General features: G+C 42.8%; 1 protein-coding gene across 5 annotated transcripts in view; it reads right to left on the reverse strand.

Annotated features, from left to right (window-relative positions):
• DENND1B (DENN domain containing 1B) overlaps positions 1–23,337 on the reverse strand; it is a 537,680-nt gene that overhangs the window by 241,995 nt on the left and 272,348 nt on the right. For all 5 annotated transcript variants that reach the window (XM_030206247.1, XM_030206246.1, XM_030206245.1 and 2 more), the window contains one exon: positions 8,687–8,797. In XM_030206247.1, coding sequence (XP_030062107.1) covers positions 8,687–8,797 — 111 coding nt within the window. The remainder of the gene's footprint in view (positions 1–8,686; positions 8,798–23,337) is intronic.

Raw genomic sequence — 23,337 nt, forward strand, 5'->3', positions numbered from 1 at the left:
CTGGCAGTAAGATCTCAGACCCAAAATGGACACGCGGCAATTTTCATTTTGCCACACATCCATTTTTGGCAAACATTTTGAAAAGGCATTTTTTACAGGTGCACTGAAAAATGATTCTGCGAGCGCTCAAAACAGACATTACATTACTGCAGGCCATTTTTCAGTGCACCTTTGTAAAAGGGCCCCTCAATTTGTCAAGATGATATATTATGTATGAAAAATGGGTATAATATAACAGGAGTTTCTGATCTTACTTTTGGTTGTTAGTTCTTGGACTGTTTCTCTGGGTATTCAAAAATTTCAATAAAAAGTTTAATGAGGAAAAAAAATCTGGAAAGAGAGAATGGAACACCTATGGGTTTTTCACTATTTAATGTACATTAAATCAGATTAACATAAGCTAACCAGATAACACTTATTAATAAACCGAGGTCTAACTTTGTTAAAATAGGGAAGTACCTCAAGGAGTCATTAGGTTGAAGGAAAAAGTAAGGGAAAGAAAAGCAGTTAGCAAACCAGCAAATACACTGTTAGTGCGACAAACATATATTAGGACAGTCAATGAAGGTAAGCTGAAAAGATAAGAAAAAGAAGGTTAGCATTTATAAACTATACAAGAGACTACATAAAGAGGAAGAAGGCAGCAATATCTGGAAAAGCTACATAAAGCCGGAAAAGTAGTCAGGAAGGCAAATATGCAAACTGAAGAAAAACTAAAGCAGTGAAACAAGGGGGCAAGCATCCCCTCTTTTTTAAAGTTATGTTAGTAACAGGAAGAAGCACAAAAATGGCATGTTGTCAGAAAACATTCATTCCCCAATACAAAAACTAACCTATTTGGAATTACCAAATGGTCCATGGCCCATATCTATGATTCACAACATACTGTTGAATGAAAGGGCAAAGCAATTGTGGAATTTGTGAATGCAAAATCTTAAAAACCAAAATGAACATTTTAAACAAATAACGTTACCATATAGGCAACCAATGTAGATATATCAACAGAGGGGATGCTCTTGTTGAAGTTGATGAGAACAAATGTTAAGAATTGCTTCATAAATATTTCTGTTCAGTGTTCACAGATAAAGGGTCAGAAGTAGGCCTGCAGAAAACAAAATGTTAATAGGAATAGAAGTGAGGTAGACCTAAAATGATTTTCAGAAGACTGTTTATGTAGCACTAACTAAATGAAAAAGAAGACAAAGAGATGCATGGATAGGATACATCCCAGAGAATAAAGTGACTTGCCCTGTGCTAATACGGAAAACTTGTGAGCCAAATCCAAAGTGAATAAGTCCATTCAGCTCTACTGTCTGACATATACAATGCTTCTTTAAAGTCATATGTAATTCTGGAAGATTGGAGATGAGCAGGTTTGGTTTCTGTTCATAAACATGAAAGTAAGGCGAGCATGTTGGAAACTACAGGCTGGTTGGTCTGACCTCAATGGTGAGTAAATTAATTAAATCATTGCTAAAACTGAGAATTTAGTTTAGTTTATTCAATTTGCTTGGCCATCTTTCAAATTAAACCAAGGCGGTTAACAAAATAACAATCAGAACCAGGAGAAATACCCTACACAGACGAAATCCGAAAAGAAGAGGAATAGGTTAGGAAATGGAAATCCACAAGAAGCCAAAAGAAGTATCACAGTTACTTTTTTTGGCTTCTTGTGGATTTCCATTTCCTAACCAACAGTTCAAACCAAGAGGTTTATTAAGAAAGCACCACAACTTAACAGACCTGACAAGGAGCCATGTTTCAGCGAAGGTCATCTGCTCGAGGGGGGGGGGGGGCACAAAATCTTATGAAATGCTGTCAAATTGTTTGGTGTTGTACTATAAAAAATGGCATTATGTGCAAATTCCAAATGTTATTCACACGAGGCTGAACAAAAGAGCTGACTTTCGATGAAGCCGAAGCTTTAAAGCGCAAGAAAATAAAACCAGCTCTAAGGTCATATAGCAGGCTATTGCAGAATGCAACAGTGAGACAGCCTCATGAGGTATACAGTGGGGGAAATAAGTATTTGATCCCTTGCTGATTTTGTAAGTTTGCCCACTGACAAAGACATGAGCAGCCCATAATTGAAGGGTAGGTTATTGGTAACAGTGAGAGATAGCACATCACAAATTAAATCCGGAAAATCACATTATGGAAAGTATATGAATTTATTTGCATTCTGCAGAGGGAAATAAGTATTTGATCCCTCTGGCAAACAAGACCTAATACTTGGTGGCAAAACCCTTGTTGGCAAGCACAGCGGTCAGACGTCTTCTGTAGTTGATGATGAGGTTTGCACACATGTCAGGAGGAATTTTGGTCCACTCCTCTTTGCAGATCATCTCTAAATCATTAAGAGTTCTGGGCTGTCGCTTGGCAACTCGCAGCTTCAGCTCCCTCCATAAGTTTTCAATGGGATTAAGGTCTGGTGACTGGCTAGGCCACTCCATGACCCTAATGTGCTTCTTCCTGAGCCACTCCTTTGTTGCCTTGGCTGTATGTTTTGGGTCATTGTCGTGCTGGAAGACCCAGCCACGACCCATTTTTAAGGCCCTGGCGGAGGGAAGGAGGTTGTCACTCAGAATTGTACGGTACATGGCCCCATCCATTCTCCCATTGATGCGGTGAAGTAGTCCTGTGCCCTTAGCAGAGAAACACCCCCAAAACATAACATTTCCACCTCCATGCTTGACAGTGGGGACGGTGTTCTTTGGGTCATAGGCAGCATTTCTCTTCCTCCAAACACGGCGAGTTGAGTTCATGCCAAAGAGCTCAATTTTTGTCTCATCTGACCACAGCACCTTCTCCCAATCACTCTCGGCATCATCCAGGTGTTCACTGGCAAACTTCAGACGGGCCGTCACATGTGCCTTCCGGAGCAGGGGGACCTTGCGGGCACTGCAGGATTGCAATCCGTTATGTCGTAATGTGTTACCAATGGTTTTCGTGGTGACAGTGGTCCCAGCTGCCTTGAGATCATTGACAAGTTCCCCCCTTGTAGTTGTAGGCTGATTTCTAACCTTCCTCATGATCAAGGATACCCCACGAGGTGAGATTTTGCGTGGAGCCCCAGATCTTTGTCGATTGACAGTCATTTTGTACTTCTTCCATTTTCTTACTATGGCACCAACAGTTGTCTCCTTCTCGCCCAGCGTCTTACTGATGGTTTTGTAGCCCATTCCAGCCTTGTGCAGGTGTATGATCTTGTCCCTGACATCCTTAGACAGCTCCTTGCTCTTGGCCATTTTGTAGAGGTTAGAGTCTGACTGATTCACTGAGTCTGTGGACAGGTGTCTTTCATACAGGTGACCATTGCCGACAGCTGTCTGTCATGCAGGTAACGAGTTGATTTGGAGCATCTACCTGGTCTGTAGGGGCCAGATCTCTTACTGGTTGGTGGGGGATCAAATACTTATTTCCCTCTGCAGAATGCAAATAAATTCATATACTTTCCACAATGTGATTTTCCGGATTTAATTTGTGATGTGCTATCTCTCACTGTTACCAATAACCTACCCTTCAATTATGGGCTGCTCATGTCTTTGTCAGTGGGCAAACTTACAAAATCAGCAAGGGATCAAATACTTATTTCCCCCACTGTATGTGGAGGGGCATTTTCGAACGGCGTCGGCCATCTCTAAGGGCGCCCAAATGTCAGAGATGGCCGGGTTTGAGATGGCCGGCCTCAGTTTTTGCCGATAATGGAAACCGAGGCTGGCCATCTCAAACCCGGCCAAATCCAAGGCATTTGGTCGTGGGAGGAGCCAGCATTTGTAGTGCACTGGTCCCCATCACATGCCAGGACACCAACCGGGCACCCTAGGGGGCACTTCTAAAAATTAAAAAAACAAAACAAAACATTAAAATAGCTCCCAGGTGCATAGCTCCCTTACCTTGGGTGCTGAGCCCCCCAAATCCCCCCCAAAACCCACTCCCCACAACTCTATACCATTACCATAGCACTTATGGGTGAAGGGGGGCACCTACATGTGGGTAGAGTGGGTTTTGGGGGGGGTTGGAGGGCTCCCATTTACCACCACAAGTGTAACAGGTAGGGGGGGGGATGGGCCTGGGTCCACCTGCCTAAAGTGCACTGCATCCACTAAAAACTGCTCCAGGGACCTGCATACTGCTGTGAAGGAGCTGAGTATGACATTTGAGGCTGGCATAGAGGCTGGCAAAAAAAGTTTTTAAAGTTGTTTTTTTTTTTTAGGGTGGGAGGGGGTTAGACCACTGGGGGAGACAGGGGAGGTCATCCCCAATTCCCTCTGGTGGTCATCTGGTCAGTTCGGGCACTTTTTGGGGACTTGGATCTGAAAAAAAAGGGACCAAGTAATGTCGGCCAAATGCTCATCAGGGCCAGCTTTCTTTTTTCCATTATCAGGCGAAGCCGGCCATCTCGTACCACGCCCCCGTCCTGCCTTCTGTACCCTGCCGACACTCCCCCTTGAAGTTTGGCCGACTTTCGATTATGCCGATTTCACAGTCCTTGAGAGATGGCCAGCCATCTCCCGATTTGTGTCGGAAGATGGCAGGCCTTCTCTTTCGAAAATAAGCTGGATAGTAACTTCAGGGTGAATGTGGGATGGGAAGGTTAACTTGGGATTATTTACGAGCACAGGTTAGGGTATAGTGAATAAGCAAATCAAAAAGATATTGTAGAGAACTTGTGTGTATTGTCCAATAGGCTAAGATTAAGATCTTAAACAACTACCGTAAAGAGACCAATGCCTCCAGAGCCTTAAAGAGACTTCAAGTCAATTAAGATCCATGAGGAGGGGTAACAATCAAATTTCTTAGAATTACAAGGTAATCTGGCAGCTGTATTTTGGACAGTGCAGTTCCTGGAATCCAATGCCTTGTAAGACTTGATGCAGCATGGTTTTACAATAGTTTTGTAGGATTAGTCAAGAATTACAGTATGTAAATATTTATAAATGATTTAAAATTTGCCATTAATTTAGGACATCTTGAAAATTAACACAATTGTACTATAGATATATAGTATGAAAGAGGTCACGGCAGCCATTTTAATGACACGGCTGCTAGGAGTAGGAAAGATTGGGGTTCACTCTTTCCCCCATTTCTCCTATTAGACCACCAGGGATCTGCATAAGTCTAGGAGGGGCACTATCGTGACTGGGGAGTTGGAGGTGGGATGGTGCTTTCGAAGGAGGAATGTTCTGGGGGATTGGGGGGTGGAGGGGAGGTCGATGTCACAGGATGGGGGGAAGGGGATCAAAAAGAGAAGGGTGAGGGAAGGTCTTGATGTCATAGGCTGGGGGCAGGGAGATCGAAAGGAGATGACTGTTTTAGGGGGTGAGGGGCTAAAGCACCATATTTAGGGTTATGCAGGTCCCGGACGATAGTCAGCCAGGACTTGCACTACTGTCTTATGCGGGCCCCAGCTCAATATTGGCTGGGACCCGAATATGCTCCAGTAGCCGCTGCTGGTGTGATTAGAACCGGATATTCAATGTCAGTAACTGGACATGGCCCAGCACTGAATATCTAGGGCTAATTTAGCTGGCTTTTATAGAACTCCAATATAAGTTGGCAGAAACACGCCTACATCTAAGTGTGCCTGCTTACACTATGTCAACAGAGGTGTAAATGCATGTGCTTAAATGTGGCACTTTAGTACATAACTTGCATACATAAATGTTGGACATGCACATGCCCTGCCCTCTGTTCATGACTCCTTGCATTTATCCACTAAGCAATATGCATGCTAAAGTTATAGATACCTCTTAACTCCCAACCAGTTCTTATGCGTATGACGGTCTTAGTTACGTTTGTAAGTGCTAGAATTCTGTAACTTACATGCCGCACCTGGTGCATAAAATAGGCACTGAGTTACAGAATGAGGAGTATGTGTTGTTACTGTTGTCATGCATTAAGAGTCACCACAAGCAAATTGTTACCGCACTTCAGTCAACAGGTCCAATCGTTATTGTCTTGACCAGTGCCACTGGAAGATCATTTCCAATGGCATATTGTTAACTAGTAAAAAAGCCTCATTTCTGATGCAAATGAAACGGGGGCTAGCAAGGTTTTCTTCTGTGTGCATGTGGGAGTGTGTGTGTCCCTGCCCTCTGCCCTCTCTCCCTTCCCCTGTGCTCTCTGCCCCCTCCCCCCTCTGAGTCGAGTCCTTCAGTGTTAAGTTTCCTGCTGTGCTGTGTTTGTGTTACAGAGATAGTGAGGGCTTCTGCCCTCTCTCCCCTCCCCCCTCTGAGTCCTTCACTGTTACAGAGAGAGCGATTTGATTTCGTGCTTTGCTGTGTTTTCCTTCACTGTTTGTGTTACAGAGAAAGCGAGGGCGGGGCAGACACTCATGGGGAAACCGGATATCTCTCCCCCTTCACACTTCCGGCTGGAGGCTTCATTTAGAACGTTGGTGGTGCCTTTTATATATAGAGATAAGTGGACTGTGCGATACTTTTAAAACTTGTTCAAAGCCATTCACTTTTAAATTTAAAAAACTGCTTAGTCCTATATCTGCAATGAAACTCTCCATCTTGAAAGCTGTAAGCTTCTTTAAATTGTTCTATGAATAATTTATAAAGTTTTCTGAAGCTTCAGATCATTTTTCTGTGCATCCCTATGTAATCCACACGTTTTTAATGAAAGTAATTTTGTGAGAATATCACACTTTTGAGTCTCACTCACACAACCTATTTCTGGTTGACTAAAAACATGTAATAATACTTTTAAATGGGTAGAATTTTTGAAATAGCCTCTTCCCACATATACAGATAAAATTACACACGAAGAGGTATTTCAAAAGGACATCTAAGTGCCAAAATAATGTCCAGCACAAAACGTTCTCAGCCATTTTTGAACAGGAAAAACATTGGGGTTTCCTGTTCAAAAAATACGTGAGAAGGATGTCCTTATGCTAGAGACATACATCCTGAACAACCATTTTACAAACTAAAACAATACATTATAAATGGGGCAAAACAAGGCACAACGATGGATGTCTGGCAGCTTTCTTATGAAAATGGTCACACAAACATCTTTGCAGAATAGAGGTGTAGCCCAGTGATTAGTGCAGTGGACTGTTAACCAAGGGACACACACAGGTTCAAATTCCACTGTTGGTTTTGTTTTTTAATGTGATCCCTCCAGGAACAGAAAAATGCCTACTGTACCTGAATGTACACCACTTCAATAGTCTTCAGGCTGGCAGATGTCCTATATCTTTAGGAACAGTTAGTATTTTTCTATTCGTGGAGGGAGCCCCAGAAAAAAACAAAAGAGCGAGAGTTACATTGGGATTTGAACCAGTGTCCCTTGGTTTACAGTCCTCTGCACTTACCATTGTTACTCCTCTGACCTGCTTCCTGCATTGTTCAAAATGGCCATAATACCTCCAGCTGACATACAGCCTGGTTTTCCTTTCCAGTTTCACTTTCAGGAGAGAGGGAGGGGGACGCAATCACTGGGGGGATTAAGAAGAAGTCATGCCTTAATCACTCCAGTGGTTTGCAACTCAATCAGAGCAATGTTTTGTACTCTGGACTTCATTGAAACAAGTCTAAATAAAAGAAGTCCTTCTGGTAAGACAGATGTTTCTTCCCATTCCACTATCGCTGAATGATGTCCTAGTTTTCGGCGCTCCCTAGTCCTACCCAAAACACGCCCCCTTGCTATTTGGAAGAAATGTACTACTACTACTACTATTTAACATTTCTAAAGCGCTACCAGGGTTACGCAGCGCACATCCAAATTCTTACCTTACAAAATCAGGATTTGGATGTTTTTAGCAGACAGATTTTTAGGCATTTGAGGGGTCCATCTGCTTTGAAAATAAGCATCATGTTGTTTCAAAGTGCCAATAGCACCCCCCCCTCCCCCCCCCCAAAAGTGTAAATTCCAGCATACAAATGTACCTACACTATAGGTGCTGTTGCATTTTCACATGGAAACAAAGAGTTTCCTTTCAAAACAAGCTTGCAGTCTCATGGGGAAACTGAAAATTATCCTCTATAGATCAAGGCTGAACTTCTTCTAAGAAAAGTCAAAGGAAAAATGATGTTGGAATATGTGGAGAAAACATTTTTTCCACAATTATGTTACAACAATTTACTGTTTCAGCTATGCATCCTGAAATAAGGGATCAACCCTTCACAACAACATTTTTGTGTCGAAGCAACATAAAACCTGCCAACAAAAAAAATCTCCTTTGAGTTGCAGCTTATTATCAGCCTGAAGAGATACTCCAAATCACAGTCAATAGAGTATACACTCCCAAACCACCAGTCTATAACAAAAGGCTGTCCACCTATTACCAGGTTAGGTTTGGAGCTATTATCATGGCTCCCTGATTTCTTTCAAGTAGCTCCAATGGAATAAACCACAAGTGAATAATAATGAACTCATAATAGCCCTTAAGAAAGCTTCATAGGGCAGAAGGCACCAAAATGAACTCTGAAGAGTTGAAGAACTCTCATCTTACTGATAAAAAAAAATAATTAACTCTCCCTAGTATATCACAGCAGGCCTTATATAAATCAGACATTCGTACTTCAAGAGGTAGAATAAAACCATATATTATAAAAGCACATAGATATTGTCTTTTAAATACACATGGAACGTATCTAAATCTGTAGAGGTCAATAGGTCTCTTTCTGAAATACACAAGATTAGGTACACTGAAGGAAATGTGTGAAGTACTTACAGTGCTTAGTTTGCTAGCGGTAATGATGATGCGGCGCTCATGCAGCATACTGGCGTAAAGCTGCAGCATGTTATTCACATCCACAGCAACAAAATATTCAGTCAGATTTCTCTAATAAGAAATAAAAGGGCATTATATTAATTATAGTCATATTTATATGTCAGTTTTTAAATTAATAAATACACTGCAAACAGAATAGCTGATTTGCCACTGTCCCCCCCTAAAAGATAATATATCTGTCTTAAAGTTCTTCTTGGTTTTTATATTTATCAAACTCTTCTCTATGATTTAGTGCATATCTCATGTAACATAAAGAAGCAAAACTTATCTAATATAATTACTGCATGGCCTTGCAAAATAGAAGATTGTCAGACTTTGAGAGAAACAAAGGTAAAACAAATGTTACTGTCAAAATCTTGCAATAAGAGGAAACATGCTTTGCTGTAGGATTTCATCTGAAGCACTGACTTGGTGGCACAGTTAGAGGGAAAAACAGGTGAAAAGGATTATTAGCTAGCAAGAATATTCAAAAAGAAATTACTAGGAAGTTTATGTCATAGTCCACGGAACAGGAAACGGCTAGAACCTATTGTTAAAAAGACATCATACTCTAAAAAGGGGCCTGAAGGTGGGGCATTCTTTGGCTAAAAGGAAAACAGCGGGTTAAGCTGACAGAAGCAATAGTAAGGACTAGAAATCTTTATCTTGGGTAAGTAAAATGAGAGGAGAATGATGTGGATTCCCAGAGAAGGCCTAAAAGTTTAGTATTCAACAAGTACAAAGGATCTCAGAAAGAGGGAGACAGGCAAGAGTAACTGGAAAGCTGAGATAAGCAGGGAGAGTAACCAAGTGTAAATAGAAGAAAAGCGAGCAACAGTGGTAAAGCTAATGAAAGGAGAAAATAATGAGGTGAGATTGCATGACTAAGAAAAGGAGGATGGGGGAGGGGGAAGCATAAATGCTTAAATACTTCTGTCCAGTGTTCATGTGTTGGAGGATGACAGTAGATAGCTGGAAGAGATATTTATGGTATGGGAAAGATGAATGAACTAACAGGTTCAGGTGCCACATACCAAAAAAAAACAAAAGATTAGGCAAGGTGTGAATAAAACAATTAACTACTAGGTGATGCTGTTATGATACTAACGATATTTTTCTAGATTAATTTATTCTCTTATGCAGGCTTGATGCTGAGACGTGGCTATGATGGGTTTTATGGGGAAAGTCAGATCATTTTTTGCTGTTCTTAAATAAATGTAATTTTCTTCTACTTTTTTAACTTGTTGGATTTCTTTTTTCACTTGCTGCCTGCTCTGTTTTTCTAGTATTGGGCAGATGGCAAACCATTTACAAAACTAGGTGTTTGCATATAATTTGCAAAACTTAATAGTGGACAAAGCTATGAGCTAGATGCGCTATATCCTAGAGTACTAAGGAAGTCAGAGTAGTTCTGGAGGGTGCAGTAAGGGATCTGTTCACTCAATCTTTACTTCTATAAGAAGAGAGAAGGATGGATACTGCCCCTTGTCATATAAATGAGAACAGATGCAGGTAGATAACTAAAGAATTACAGGTGTTAGCCTCCATTCAATGACAGTTAAATTAGTGGAAGGTCTACTAAAATAAATGGATAGTCAAATACTTTGAATCCAGCAAGATGAAAGATTAAAGACAGCACTGGGTACACAAATGAACCTCATGTCAGGCACATCTGGTCAATTTCTTTGGATGACCAGACAATTAGATCAATAGCGATGTGTTCTTGATGTGATAAACTTGTATTTCAGCAAAGCTGTTGACTGTGTACTGAATAGGAAGCCCAGAAATATTATGAGTAGCCTTAGGGGTAGATCTTGTGGGGGGGGGGGGGGGGGGTGAAGTGGATTAAAAGCTGAAAGAGTGATAAGCAAGCGAGACTTGTGGTGAAGGGAATTCACTCTGAGAAAGAACACAGACCAATGGAGTACCTTGGAGAGATCTGCCTTGGTGCTCTTTCAATGTAATTGTGAGCAAGACTGTAGTGGAAATAGCAGTACTTATTTTTCTAGGGGGAAAAAAAGTGGCAGTTCTCACATGCAGGTGTGAAGAGAAAGAGTGGGAGGATACCAAAGACTAGAGAGATGAACACTTTTAATCAAACGTCTATTGATAAAAACGTTTGTGTTGAGTCTTTTTATCAATAAACGTTTGATTAAAAATGTTCACCTCTCCAGTCTTTGGTTTCCGTGGTCAAACCTCCCACTCTTTCTCTTCACACTTTTGTGATTTTCCGTGGGGCATTTTGAGTTCTCTGCCTCAGGCGGATTCTTCTGGAAACAATACTCACATGCAGGGCCATCTTTAAGGGATGGTGTGACCAACCCAGTTACCCGCTCCCCTAAAATCAGCAACAGAGTCTCAATGAAAAGGAACAACTGGAAACGTTATACCAGTCCCTAGAACACACCTCTTACTAGGTAAGCAGAAAAAGCCAGACAGCAACAAATCTTAACACAGAAACTACATGCTTGCAAAATATCTTACTTTGGTCCCATACACAGGATATGGGGAAAACATCACTAAATACAGAACAAATACCGTATTTTCACGCTATACCTCAAAATTCTATAAAGGTTGCCCTCCTGTGATGAACGCACAATTTATCTGGTTAACATGCTAATTAACGGAAATAGGGCACTAACAATTGATGTTAATTGGCACTAATTACGATTTATGTGCACATCTGGCTGCACTCTATAACACTGGACTCTCAAATTCCATAGTGTGCAACCCAAAACGGGTTGTGGCCATGGGAGGTACATGGGTGGATCAAGGGTGTTCCAAAAATTTCAGCGGTGTTAACAGAATATCAAGGATGCATGCCCAAACTGGGCACCAGGAATTACACCTAACTTCGGCAGGAAAAAGTGCTGGTGCCCAAATTTGGGCATGGAATCAGTGTTATGTGCTATTCTATAAAGTGAACTCAGCTTGAATAGCACTAAGCACCTATTTTTCAGCACCATTTACTGAATTTGGGCCATAATGTGTGCATTGTACATATTTTTACAAACAGCACACATCCTTTGCATGCTATGGGCCTTATTTATGAGCATAATTTATACTCCTAAATTTATGCTCCAAAATAGATTATGCTACTAATTTAGGTGTACAATCATGGCACTCATTTACTATTTTACATTTCACTCAAACCTTTTCAGCAGTAGCCAAAGGAGGGTTACATTTAGATAGTCCTCTGTCTGCAGACAGTATACAATTTTAAGTTTGTATCCGAGGTAACAGATGGTGGCGTACCTAGGGTAGTTGACACCCGGGGCCGGTCATTTTTTAACACCCCCCCCCCCCCCCAAAAAAAAAAAAAAATCCAGTACTAGGCATGCCGAGAATACAAAACACTCAGGACCTATAGAGCAATTCTACCATACCATAAGCAGTCATTTCTACGAGTCACACAAAGAAAAGGAAAGCATCTTAAACACTACAGTGAGCACTAGAACATCAATTCACCTATTGTAAAACGAAACCAGACAGAATAGTACAGATCGTAGATCCTGCACAGTCAATGCCAACTGAAAGCCATGTCTTTTTCACAAACACAGATACACCCTAATCCACTATAGAATAAGTAATCATAAACTTTCTATTTAGACAAAAATTAAACTGAACCCCCAATGCCAGACTCTGCATACAATGCAACACCACAGAAACAGAAACTGTCCCCTAGTACTGTGCAAAATATAAAGACAGCAGATGTAAATTTGAAAAAAACTAACAAGTACCAATCACCACTTTACAAATTAACAAATAGAAATAAAACAAATATAGAAAGTAAAATAATACCATTTTATTGGACTAATACATTTAGCTTTCAGATGTCAAAACCTCCGTCCTCGGGTCAGTACAGTATAGTGCTGTTACAGTATCCGATCCTGACCTGAGGAAGGGGGTTTTGTTCTCCGAAAGTTAGTCAAAATGTATTAAAATTAGTCCAATAAAAAGATTACCTTGTTTACATGTTCTATTATAAACATTTATTAACACAGCTACAATACTACTTTATCCTAAAGCAAAAAACAAAAATATATATTTTATTTACAGTTTGTTGTCTCTGGTTTCTGCTTTCCTCATCTTCTTTTCACCGTCTTCCTTCCATCCAGCATCTGTCTTCGTTCTCTGCCATCCAGTGTCAGCCCTCTCTGCTGTCCCCTCCATCCAATGTCTGCCCTCTCTCCCTACTCCTTCCATCCACATCTGCCCTCTATCTCTGCCCCTTCCATTCACTGTTTGCCCTTTCCCTTCCATCCACTCCACTGTCTGCCCTTTCTCTCTGCCCCTTCAATCCACCATTTGCCCTCCCTCCCTCTCCCATCCATCCAGGGTCTGCCCTCCTTCTCGCCCCCCCTTCCATCTAGGATCTGTCCCCTCTCTCTCTGCCCCTTTTTTCAGCCCCAGTTCCAGCCCCCTTCTCCCCTCTGAACACCCCCACCCCAGTCCCCTTCTCCTGTCTGAGACCCCCACCCCAGTACCCTTCTCCCCTCCCCCTCCCCTGTCTGAGATCCCCACCCCAGTCCCCTTCTCCCCTCCCCTTTTCCCCTCTGAACACCCCCACCCCAGTCCCCTTCTCCCCTCCCCTTTTCCCCTCTGAACACCCCCACCCCAGTCCTTCTCCCCTCCCCTTCCCTTCTCCCGTCTGAGATCCCCATTCCAGTCCCCTTCTCCCCTCCCCCTCCCCTGAGACCCCCACCCTAGTCCCCTTTTCCCCTCCCCCCGTCTGAGATCCCCAACCCAGTCCCCTTTCTTCCCTCCCCTTTTCCCCCTGAACACCCCCACCCCAGTCCCCTTCTCCCCTCCCCTTCTCCCGTCTGAGATCTCCACTCCAGTCCCCTTCTCCCCTCCCCTGTCTGAGACCCCCACCCCAGTCCCCTTCTCCCCTCCCCCTCCCCTGTCCGAGATCCCTACCCCAGTCCCCTTCTCCCCTCCCCTTTTCCCCTCTGAACATCCCCACCCGAGTCCCTTTCGCCCCTCTCCTTTCCCCACCTCAGTCCCGTTCTCACTACTGTCTGAATCGGCGAAGCAGCATCGCAGGCAGCGCCTCGTCTGCCCTGCTGCTTGTAAAAAAATCAATCTCTTTCTCCTCGTCTTGACGTCGACTCGGGCCTTCCAATCAATCACTATGTCCCGCCCACCCTCGCGGAAGTTACCTTAGAGGAGGGCAGGACATAGTGATTGATTGGAAGGCCCGAGTCGACGTTAAGATGAGGAGAAGGAGAGATTTGATTTTTTCACAAGCAGGGCAGACGAGGCGCTGCCTGCGACGCTGCTTCGCCGATTTTTGTTTAAAGGAGGCGGCGGGAGCGGAGCACCCCCCACCCACTGGCACCCGGGGCGGACCGCCCCCACCGCCCCCCCCCCCCCCCACCTTGGTACGCCACTGTGGTGAAATAACTTGCCCACTGTCACAAACAGAGACATTTGAATCCTGGCTTTCTCAGTTTAAATTATATACTATCATTTTTAAAATCATTTATAGTGTTGCAGCATTATATTTATGTGACTTGATTTACTTTTTTGCATAACAGCTCCATTAGTAATAGAACTCATAACCAAATGTTGCTTTCCGTCAGTTAGACTAAAATCGAAGAAGCTGCTTGATTCTTCCCTTCTCTATCAAATGGTGTCGTTGTGGAATCCATTACTTTTGAGATTCACTTGCTTAATAATTATCAGTTCTTTTGTAAGCCCTAACAGGGGATATGAGACATCGCCTATAGCTGACAACAATAATCTCACAGTAAGTTACACACACAACACCCTTTAACAAACCTCTTATTTATTGGTATAAACCCAGGCTACAGCTTCATTTTCTGGTGGTTACAACATGCTACCCAAGCAATGAGATATTCACAAAATCACCAACCTTTCTTGCCCCACCGCACCAGCAAAGGCAAACAGAGAATTAACCAACTTATCAAAATCCCTTGTTCCACCACAGCTGCAAGAGCAAAAAATAGTTATCCCATACTATCCAACATCCTTGCTCCGCCACAACAGCAAAATAGGGAGACCTGGACATCCAGGTCTATGCTTGCAAGAATAGACCTAACACTGACCACCTGGTGAATGTTAAGGCCTCTTCAAAGGTCCTCCTTTGAAGGGGCTCCTAGCTCAGGTACCCCCCACCTGGGGAACCAACAAACCGGTGGCTTCCCCACCACCACAAAAGGAAGCTGTAGGCCACAAAACCGAACAGGAAGTGTCAACCTAGTGGTGTCTGATCTGATAGCCCACTTTCTCCATTAACCTCGTAGACACCTGTTGATTCAACATGCCAACTCCTCAGGCCCATCTCTTCTCTGCCAAACACTGAGGTCGCGGAATCACATTGGATCATAGCACATGAGTATCAGGAAACCAGTCCAAGAGTGTTGCCAAATCATCCTTGATCACATTAATGAGCTGACCATTCGCACACTAGGAAATATCACTCCCACCCAAGCACAGCAAAAGTATAGGAGGTCTCTTCCTCCACCATTGAAAGCCCACCATCAAGGGGATCAGGTCAAGACAGCATATACGCCTCGATCACCCCACCACGAAAACTGCATTTGTAAAGCCCTTAAAACCTTTCTATTCAATAAGTGTGGTAAGGAGTAAGTTGTATTGTTGTCTTTTTAGATAAATTATTGTTGCCGTTTGACATGCTTCTTTTATCAATAATGTTTTTATGTTAATATTTTCTGTTCAGATAAAACTTTGCTGACAGTTTTGTATCTTCTGGAGTTTTGTCTCTACCAGTCTTTGGGTGTGATATGCAATGAACTATTTCATAGAATTTGCAGACTAGAAGTCTCGTATAACATAAAAATCCTGGTTTATCCCAGTTCTCAACCTGCAACTCTAAGCACTAGGTTTATCATCTCCTACATTTGGTGTATAGAAATCTGAGGTCAATGGGGAAAGTCAGATAGTGTTTGCCATCCTAGAAAGAAGCCTTTCTGATGATCTCATAATCAGTGTGATAAGACCATTGCCAAAACCAGAAAAATGCTAGTGGGCAAAGGGAGAGGCATAACCATTGAGATGGGCTCTACCTTTAGGTTAGATTTTGACTGCTGGAGCCAACAATTAAAAAGGGGACAAGAAGTGGTCAGTCATTGAGCAGTGCATGCTTGAAAGTGAGGTATCTTCAAACAATACTGTTAAAGCAGGGGGGAAAAAAAAGAGTGATTTGGTATAAGCTGAGATTGTTCAGAAGGATTTAAATGAAGAGCATATAGAGATGATTCCAGATTACATTTAGAGAGACATTTTCGATATGACATCTAAATCCAATTTTTGGACATTTTGCTCAAAACGTCCAAAAATCAAATGACAAGCGTGGAGGCGTATTTTCAAAGCACTTAGACTTACAAAGTTATATAGTGGAGGGGCATAATCGAACACGAACGCCCATCTCCATGGGCATCTATCTCCGAGAACGGGTACGTGAAGGGGCGGGACAAACCGTATTTTGGAAAAAAAATGGGCGTCCATCTTTTTTCCGATAATACGGTTTGTGCCAGCCAAATGCATCGGATTTGTGCGGATTTGAGCTGGGCGGTTTCGTTTTCAGCGATAATGGAAACCAAATGGCGCCCAGCTCAAAAACGAACAAATCCAAGGCATTGGGTCGTGGGAGGGGCCAGGATTCGTAGTGCACTGGTCCCCCTCCCCTGCCAGGACACCAACCGGGCACCCTAGGGGGCACTTGTAACAAGTAAAAAAAAGTTAACTACCTCTGAAGTCCATAGCTCCCTTCCCTTGGGTGCTGAGCCCCTCCAAATCCCCCCGAAAACCCACTCCCCACAACTCTACACCATTACCATAGCACTTATGGCTGAAGGGGGGCACCTACATGTGGGTACAGTGGGTGTTGGGGGCAGTTTGGAGGGCTCCCATCTACCACCACAAATGTAACAGGTAGGGGGGGATGGGCCTGGGTCCACCTGGCTGAAGTCCACTGCACCCACTAACAACTGCTCCAGGGACCTGCATACTGCTGTGATGGAGCTGGGTATGACATTTGAGGCTGGCATACAGGCTGGAAAAAAAAGTTTTTAAAGTTGTTTTTTTTGGGTGGGAGGGGGTTAGTGACCACTGGGGGAGTCTGGGGTGGTCATCCCAGATTCCCTCCCTTGGTCATCATCATTTAGGGCACTTTTTTGGGACTTGTTCGTGAAAAAAAAGGCTCCAAAAAAAGTGACCCAAATTCTCGCTAAAAACGCCTTTCTTTGTTCGATTATCGGCCGAGGACGGCCATCTCTCCTTGGCCGATAAACACGCCCCAGTCCCGCCTTCACCACGCCTCCGATACGCCCCTATCAACTTTGGCCATTTCCACGACAGATTGCAGTTGAAAAGCCCAAAATCGGCTTTCGATTATACCAATTTGGGCGCCCACGGGAGAAAGATGCCCATCTCCTGATTTGGGTCGAAATATGGGCGTCTTTCTCTTTCGAAAATAAGGCGCATAGTAACCTATGGGACTTTGAAAGACTAAATGCTTTGAAAATGAGCCCCATAGTGATTTTCGAAACAGAAAAAAAATCGTCTTTTTGTTTCAAAAATGGTAATTTCCTAGATGTTTTGTGCTCAGTGTGGTTTTTTTTGTGACCATTTAAAAAAAAGTCCAAGGGAATAACGCACTAAAAAGAAGCCATTGGGATGTGTGGGGGAGCCAGCTTTCTTAGTACACTGGCCACACAGACATCCCAGCAGAGCAATGGGGCACACAAGGAGGCGCTGCAGTGGACTCCACATAAAAGGTCCCAGGTACACATCTCACGGTTACTCCCTTATATTGTATGGGGAGCCCTCCAAAACCCACCAAAAATCATATATAGGTAACACCTGCCACCATAAGGGCTACTATAGTAGTGTACAATTGGGTACAGTAGGAGTTTGGTGGATTTTGGATGACTCACACTTTCCACCATAAGTGGAACAGTTAGAGTGGGTGCCTGTACTGCACCGACCACTAGGTTAATTACAGGAAGCTGCTTGCTGCTCTAATAGGACTAGATGCCAGAGGCTCGTATGTACTGTTTCTTTCACACAGTGTGCAAAAAAAAAAAAAAAGTAGTAGTAGGGGGTAGACCAGATATGTATACAAACAGCAGGTTTATTTAAACATAGTCCAAAGACTTGACACAGTCCTGTGTTTGGGCGCTAATGGCACCTCTTTCAGTGGTGAATATAAGGTATCTCAGCCACAGATGATAACAACATATAAATGGGCTGGAGAATCAACTCATGACATAATTAATTTCCGTAAATTACTGAAAACCAATCTATTCAAAAAAGCATACCACAATTAATTCCATCCTAACTTGATAGTAAACAAATTCACACAATAATGTAACTCTTTATTTTCCTAATCGTACATACTAATTTTATCATGATTTGAAGTTTATATGTTCAAAACAATACATCACGACTGAAGTTTTAACCATTACCTTGTATTTCTTATTATGAAAATGAACTTCCTTTCTTGAATACCTAATCCACTCTGTGTTCCTCACCTTAACTATGTATTTCTCTTTTCCGAAATTGGTGATCACCATTACGGAACAATTGTAAGCCACATTGTAGCATTCGTATCCCACATTTTCCCACCTATTTGCAGGCTCAAATAAATAAATAAATAAATAAATAAAACAGTACAGCATTCAATGAAGACACAGCAAAGTATCACTGCAGTAACACATTGAAAGTGAAATGCGTGTCGACCAAGGAGTTTGTACACTGTGTGGTTTCTTGATAGGGGTAATACTTCTATTTGTTCCGTTCCTTTCACATCTTTGGGGGTGGGAGGGGGGTCAGTGATCACCGGGGAAGTAAAGGGGTGGAGGTCATGCCTTAATCTCTCCAGTAGTCATCTGGCCATTTAGGGCACTTTTTGTGACTTAGTCACAACTGAAACAGAGCTAGACCAAAACATCTAACTTTTAGCCCTGGATGTTTTTTCTTTATTCCATAATAGCAGAAAAACATCCAGGTTTGGGACTGTGCAAATCCCGCCCCAACACGACCCTGACACATTCCCTTGTGATTTGGATGCACTACAGGTGAACTGAATAGAAAAACGTCTTAAAAATAGGTTTTGAAAATATCGATTTGGACATTTTAGAGAAAAAAAAACTATTAACTATTTGTCTATTTAGATATTATATTTGTAAAACCGCTGGATTGGCGCTAGTCTTTCCAGTCTACTGTAAGCCACTTTGAGCCTGCATTCTGAGGGAAAAGGTGGGGTAAAAATGCGATAAATAAATAAATAAATATCTGCCGCTTTGTGCTGCTTTTTGGACATTTCCTGTTTCAAAAATGAGCACTTTAATCAACTGCTAATAAGCAGGCTGTTAACAAGAACAAAAAGCACAGATTTTGTTGCCTTAATGCAGTTACCACAAGTCTTAGTTTTTATATCGGCGAGTTAAAATATATGCTACTAAATGGAAATCTAGATGTAACAGGCATCGTAGAGACCTAACAAAGTGGATAAACCAATGAAACAATGATGATACCAGGGAACAATTTATACTGAAATGACAGGGCAGATCGAATTGCTGGTGAAGTGTTATTATTGTCAGGGATGAGCTGGTCTTGAACCAGTATCCCGAGAGTTCTAGGGACCAGTCTCCCAAAAGGAGCTGCTTGACCTCCAAGGATTGCATTACACCCAGCTCATTGCTGGATGTCATGCAATCCACATGTGTATTTTGTACCTGCATTTTGATTAGCCCAGTACAGGGGCATATCTGCGTGGGGCCACAGGGGCCTGGGCCCCCGCAGAGTTCGCCCTGGACCCCCCTACCGCCGTTAACCCTCCCCCCCGCCTACCGCCAACCCTTTCCCCACCTACCGCGGTCACCTACCCCAGAGGTCCGCTCCTGCCGTTTTTTTTTAATATTACTTCAGCTGGCGGGGGACCCCAAGCCCCACCAGCCCAGCCGAGGTCTTCTTTAACTTCTTCATCCTCGTGCTGTTCCTGCAATGCATCCTTCCAGTTGGACGGAGTTTGACGTCGCAGCACGTTGTACATGCAGGACGTCAACGTGCTGCGACGTCAAACTCCATCCAACTGGAAGGATGCATTGCAGGAACAGCACGAGGATGAAGAAGTTAAAGAAGACCTCGGCTGGGCTGGTGGGGCTTGGGGTCCCCCGCCAGCTGAAGTAATATTTTAAAAAACCGGCAGGAGCGGACCTCGGGTGGTAGGTGACCGCGGTAGGCGGGGAAAGGGTTGGCAGTAGGCGGGGGAGGGTTAACGGCGGTGGGGGGGGGGCGTTATAATGTGCCCCCTCACTCTAGCCCCTGCCCCCCCTACCGCCGAACCTCAGATACGCCCCTGGCCCAGTAGGGCTCCAACTCTGACCTGTTCCCTAATGGCTCTGCTGTATGGCCTGCATCCTGTGCTTCTCTTACCTTGCTTTCTTGCACCTTATGAATCCTGATCTTGCTTGCTTTGCTTACTGGACAGATTACTGTAAGGTATAGTGATGAATACATTAACCTTGTTCAGTTCCCAGATCTGATTCTGTCTGTAGTGAGCCCATGCCTTGAGTTCTAGGAATCTCACCTAAACTGCTTGTCTACCTCTCAGCCAGAGATTTCAGACAGAATGAACCAGAAGGCAGCAGGGCTATCTCGGAAGTGAAGATTCAAAATGTTTATGTTTATTAAAAGATTTGATATATTATCTTATCTGAAAAGTTAACCCAGTATGTTTATGCTACTGTATTGTAAAATTGGATTCTTACAACAAATTACTTTCTTATGCATTATTCTTTGTTATGTATCCTATACTGTTTATTATAAGCCACATTGAACTCAAACTTGTTTGGGATAATGTGGGATAATAAATGTCACAAATAAATACATAATTTTCTAAAAGACAGAAAACTACAATCAAGCCATTATAAAGGTAGAGAACTAAATAGTGTCTAATAATAATAATAATAGAAATAAAGCAGGAGCCTCTCCAGTCCTCAGGTCCCTAAATCTAACTGGGAATAAAAGAAACCAGACTAAAATTTAGCTCAGTTTATTACAGCCAGAACAATCCAGCATAAAGCTTATTTGCATATATTGCCACACTCAAGGCATTATTCTTTAGTACACTGCTTTACTCAGATTTTTTTTTCTGCACTACAACCTAGTCTACACTGGATAGGAATATTAGCACAGGAAGATACACACACACAAGCACAAATGAGTAAACCACCACACTAAGGGGGTCTTTTACAAAGTGTCGGTAAGCCCAAAAAGGCCTTATCAAACGTGAAATCGGGACCACCACCGGCCCAACGTGGCGCCAGTGGTAGTTCCACCCTGAGCGCACGGCATTTCCAGGGGAAAAAGAAAAGCTCTGGAAATGAAAACCCAGTGGTAATCAGGCATCGCTGTGCGCTTCCCAGTTACCGCGGGAGCCCTTATCACCACCTCAACGGGTGGCGGAAAGTTCCCCGCCACGTTTGTCTGGGGGCTTTTTACCTGCTGCGGTAAAAAGGGCCCTGGCATGCGCGGAAAACAGCCCCCACTGAAAGAGAAGGGCCTTTTTTCCCGAAGCTTGGTAAAAGGACCCCTAAAAGAGTGCAAGACTTATTAAATTGGTCCATAGTGAATCTCTATGCCACCCTTTAGGTAACTGCACATATATATATAGACAAATATACTGGGAGACTAGGCGGCTAAATGGCAGATGACGTTTAATGTGAGCAAGTGCAAGGTGATGCATGTGAGAAAAAAGAACCCAAATTATAGATACATCATGCAAGGTTCCACGTTAGGAGTTACGGACCATGAAAAGGATCTGGGTGTCGTCATCGATAATACACTGAAACCTTCTGCTCGGTGTGCTGCTGAGGTTAGGAAAGCGAATAGAATGTTGGGTATTATTAGGAAAGGTATGGAAAACAGGTGTGAGGATGTTATAATGCCGTTGTATCGCTCCATGGTGCGGCTGCACCTTGAGTATTGTGTTCAATTCTGGTCGCCGCATCTCAAGAAAGATATAGTAGAATTGGAAAAGGTGCAGCGAAGGGCGACTAAAATGATAGCAGGGATGGGACGACTTCCCTATAAAGAAAGACTAAGGAGGCTAGGACTTTTCAGCTTGGAGAAGAGACGGCTGAGGGGAGACATGATAGAGATATATAAAATAATGAGTGGAGTGGAACAGGTGGATGTGAAGCGTCTGTTCACGCTTTCCACAAATACTAGGACTAGGGGGCATGCGATGAAACTACAGTGTAGTAAATTTAAAACAAATCGGAGAAAAGTTTTCTTCACCCAACGCATAATTAAACTCTGTAATTCGTTGCCGTGGTGAAGGCAGTTAGCTTGGCAGAGTTTAAAAAGGGGTTAGACGGTTTCCTAAAGGACAAGTCCATAAACCACTACTAAATGGACTTGGGAAAAATCCACAATTCCAGGAATAACATGTATAGAATTGTTTGTACGTTTGGGAAGCTTGTCAGGTGCCCTTGGCCTGAATTGGCCGCTGTCGTGGACAGGATGCTGGGCTCGATGGACCCTTGGTCTTTTCCCAGTGTGGCATTACTTATGTACTTATATACACATACTGAGAAACAAGGGTGTGTAAGAACAGATATATAAATGCAGAAATGAGCAATCCTGGTTCAAAAAACAAAAATATCTTACAAATGAAAACACAGAATATTAGCTGGGGCTTTCCATGATCTTACCAGCAGACGTGTTTAGAGCAAACTTTTTATTAGTCATATAAAGGGCAATTCTATAAATTAGGTGTTAACATTTATGAGCCCACTGCACACATACATGTTTACAATACTAGCATATACACACAAAGGTAGGCGCTTACGCATATATATGCCTGTATGCCGCCTAAGTGTCATTCTGTAAAAATCTATCTTGCATAGCACATATATGCAAAGGGGGGGGGGGTGCAACATGGATGGAGAATGGGCGGGACAGAGTCCCATTTACATACATAAATTACAGAAAACTGTAAGTTACGCATATCTCTGCTGCATTTAGGTACCTGCACTATGCTGTTAAGTGCAGGCTCCTAAATGTTAGGCATGCTGATACCAGGTTATGCCAGCATTCTACAATGGAATCTAGGCACCTAGGCTCCATTATAAAATAGGCTCTTGCTGCCTGCCCTCAAGGCACCTAAATGGATGTACCCAGTTATAGAATTGCCCTTATAGAGGGTAATTTTATATCAGACCCTTTAACTTCTATAGCAGGTAGCCAAATATGTTATACCAGTTTTCTAAGGGAAAGTGTGTGCATATTTTCCTTTTGAAAATTACTCCATAGAAAGTACCCACATATATTTACATCTGCTTGTCAATATACACAAACTTCCCATTTTGTTTTGTAAGCATATGTGCATATTTTATAAAAGCATGCACATACGTTAAAACCTTGTCCCAAATCCATAACCCGCAATATGTTTGTGCACGTAAAATATATGGTACTTAGGGAGTATGCACATACATTTAAGTGAACATACCCTAAGCAGGTTTTTTTAAGGCCATATCTGCATGCAAATCAGTCTTATCCATAGAAATACCTTTTAAAATTACCCCCCCCCCCCCCCAAAAAAAAAAAAAAAAAAT

Source organism: Microcaecilia unicolor, chromosome 6 (genome assembly GCF_901765095.1).
Source record: "Microcaecilia unicolor chromosome 6, aMicUni1.1, whole genome shotgun sequence".
NCBI classification, from domain to species: domain Eukaryota; kingdom Metazoa; phylum Chordata; class Amphibia; order Gymnophiona; family Siphonopidae; genus Microcaecilia; species Microcaecilia unicolor.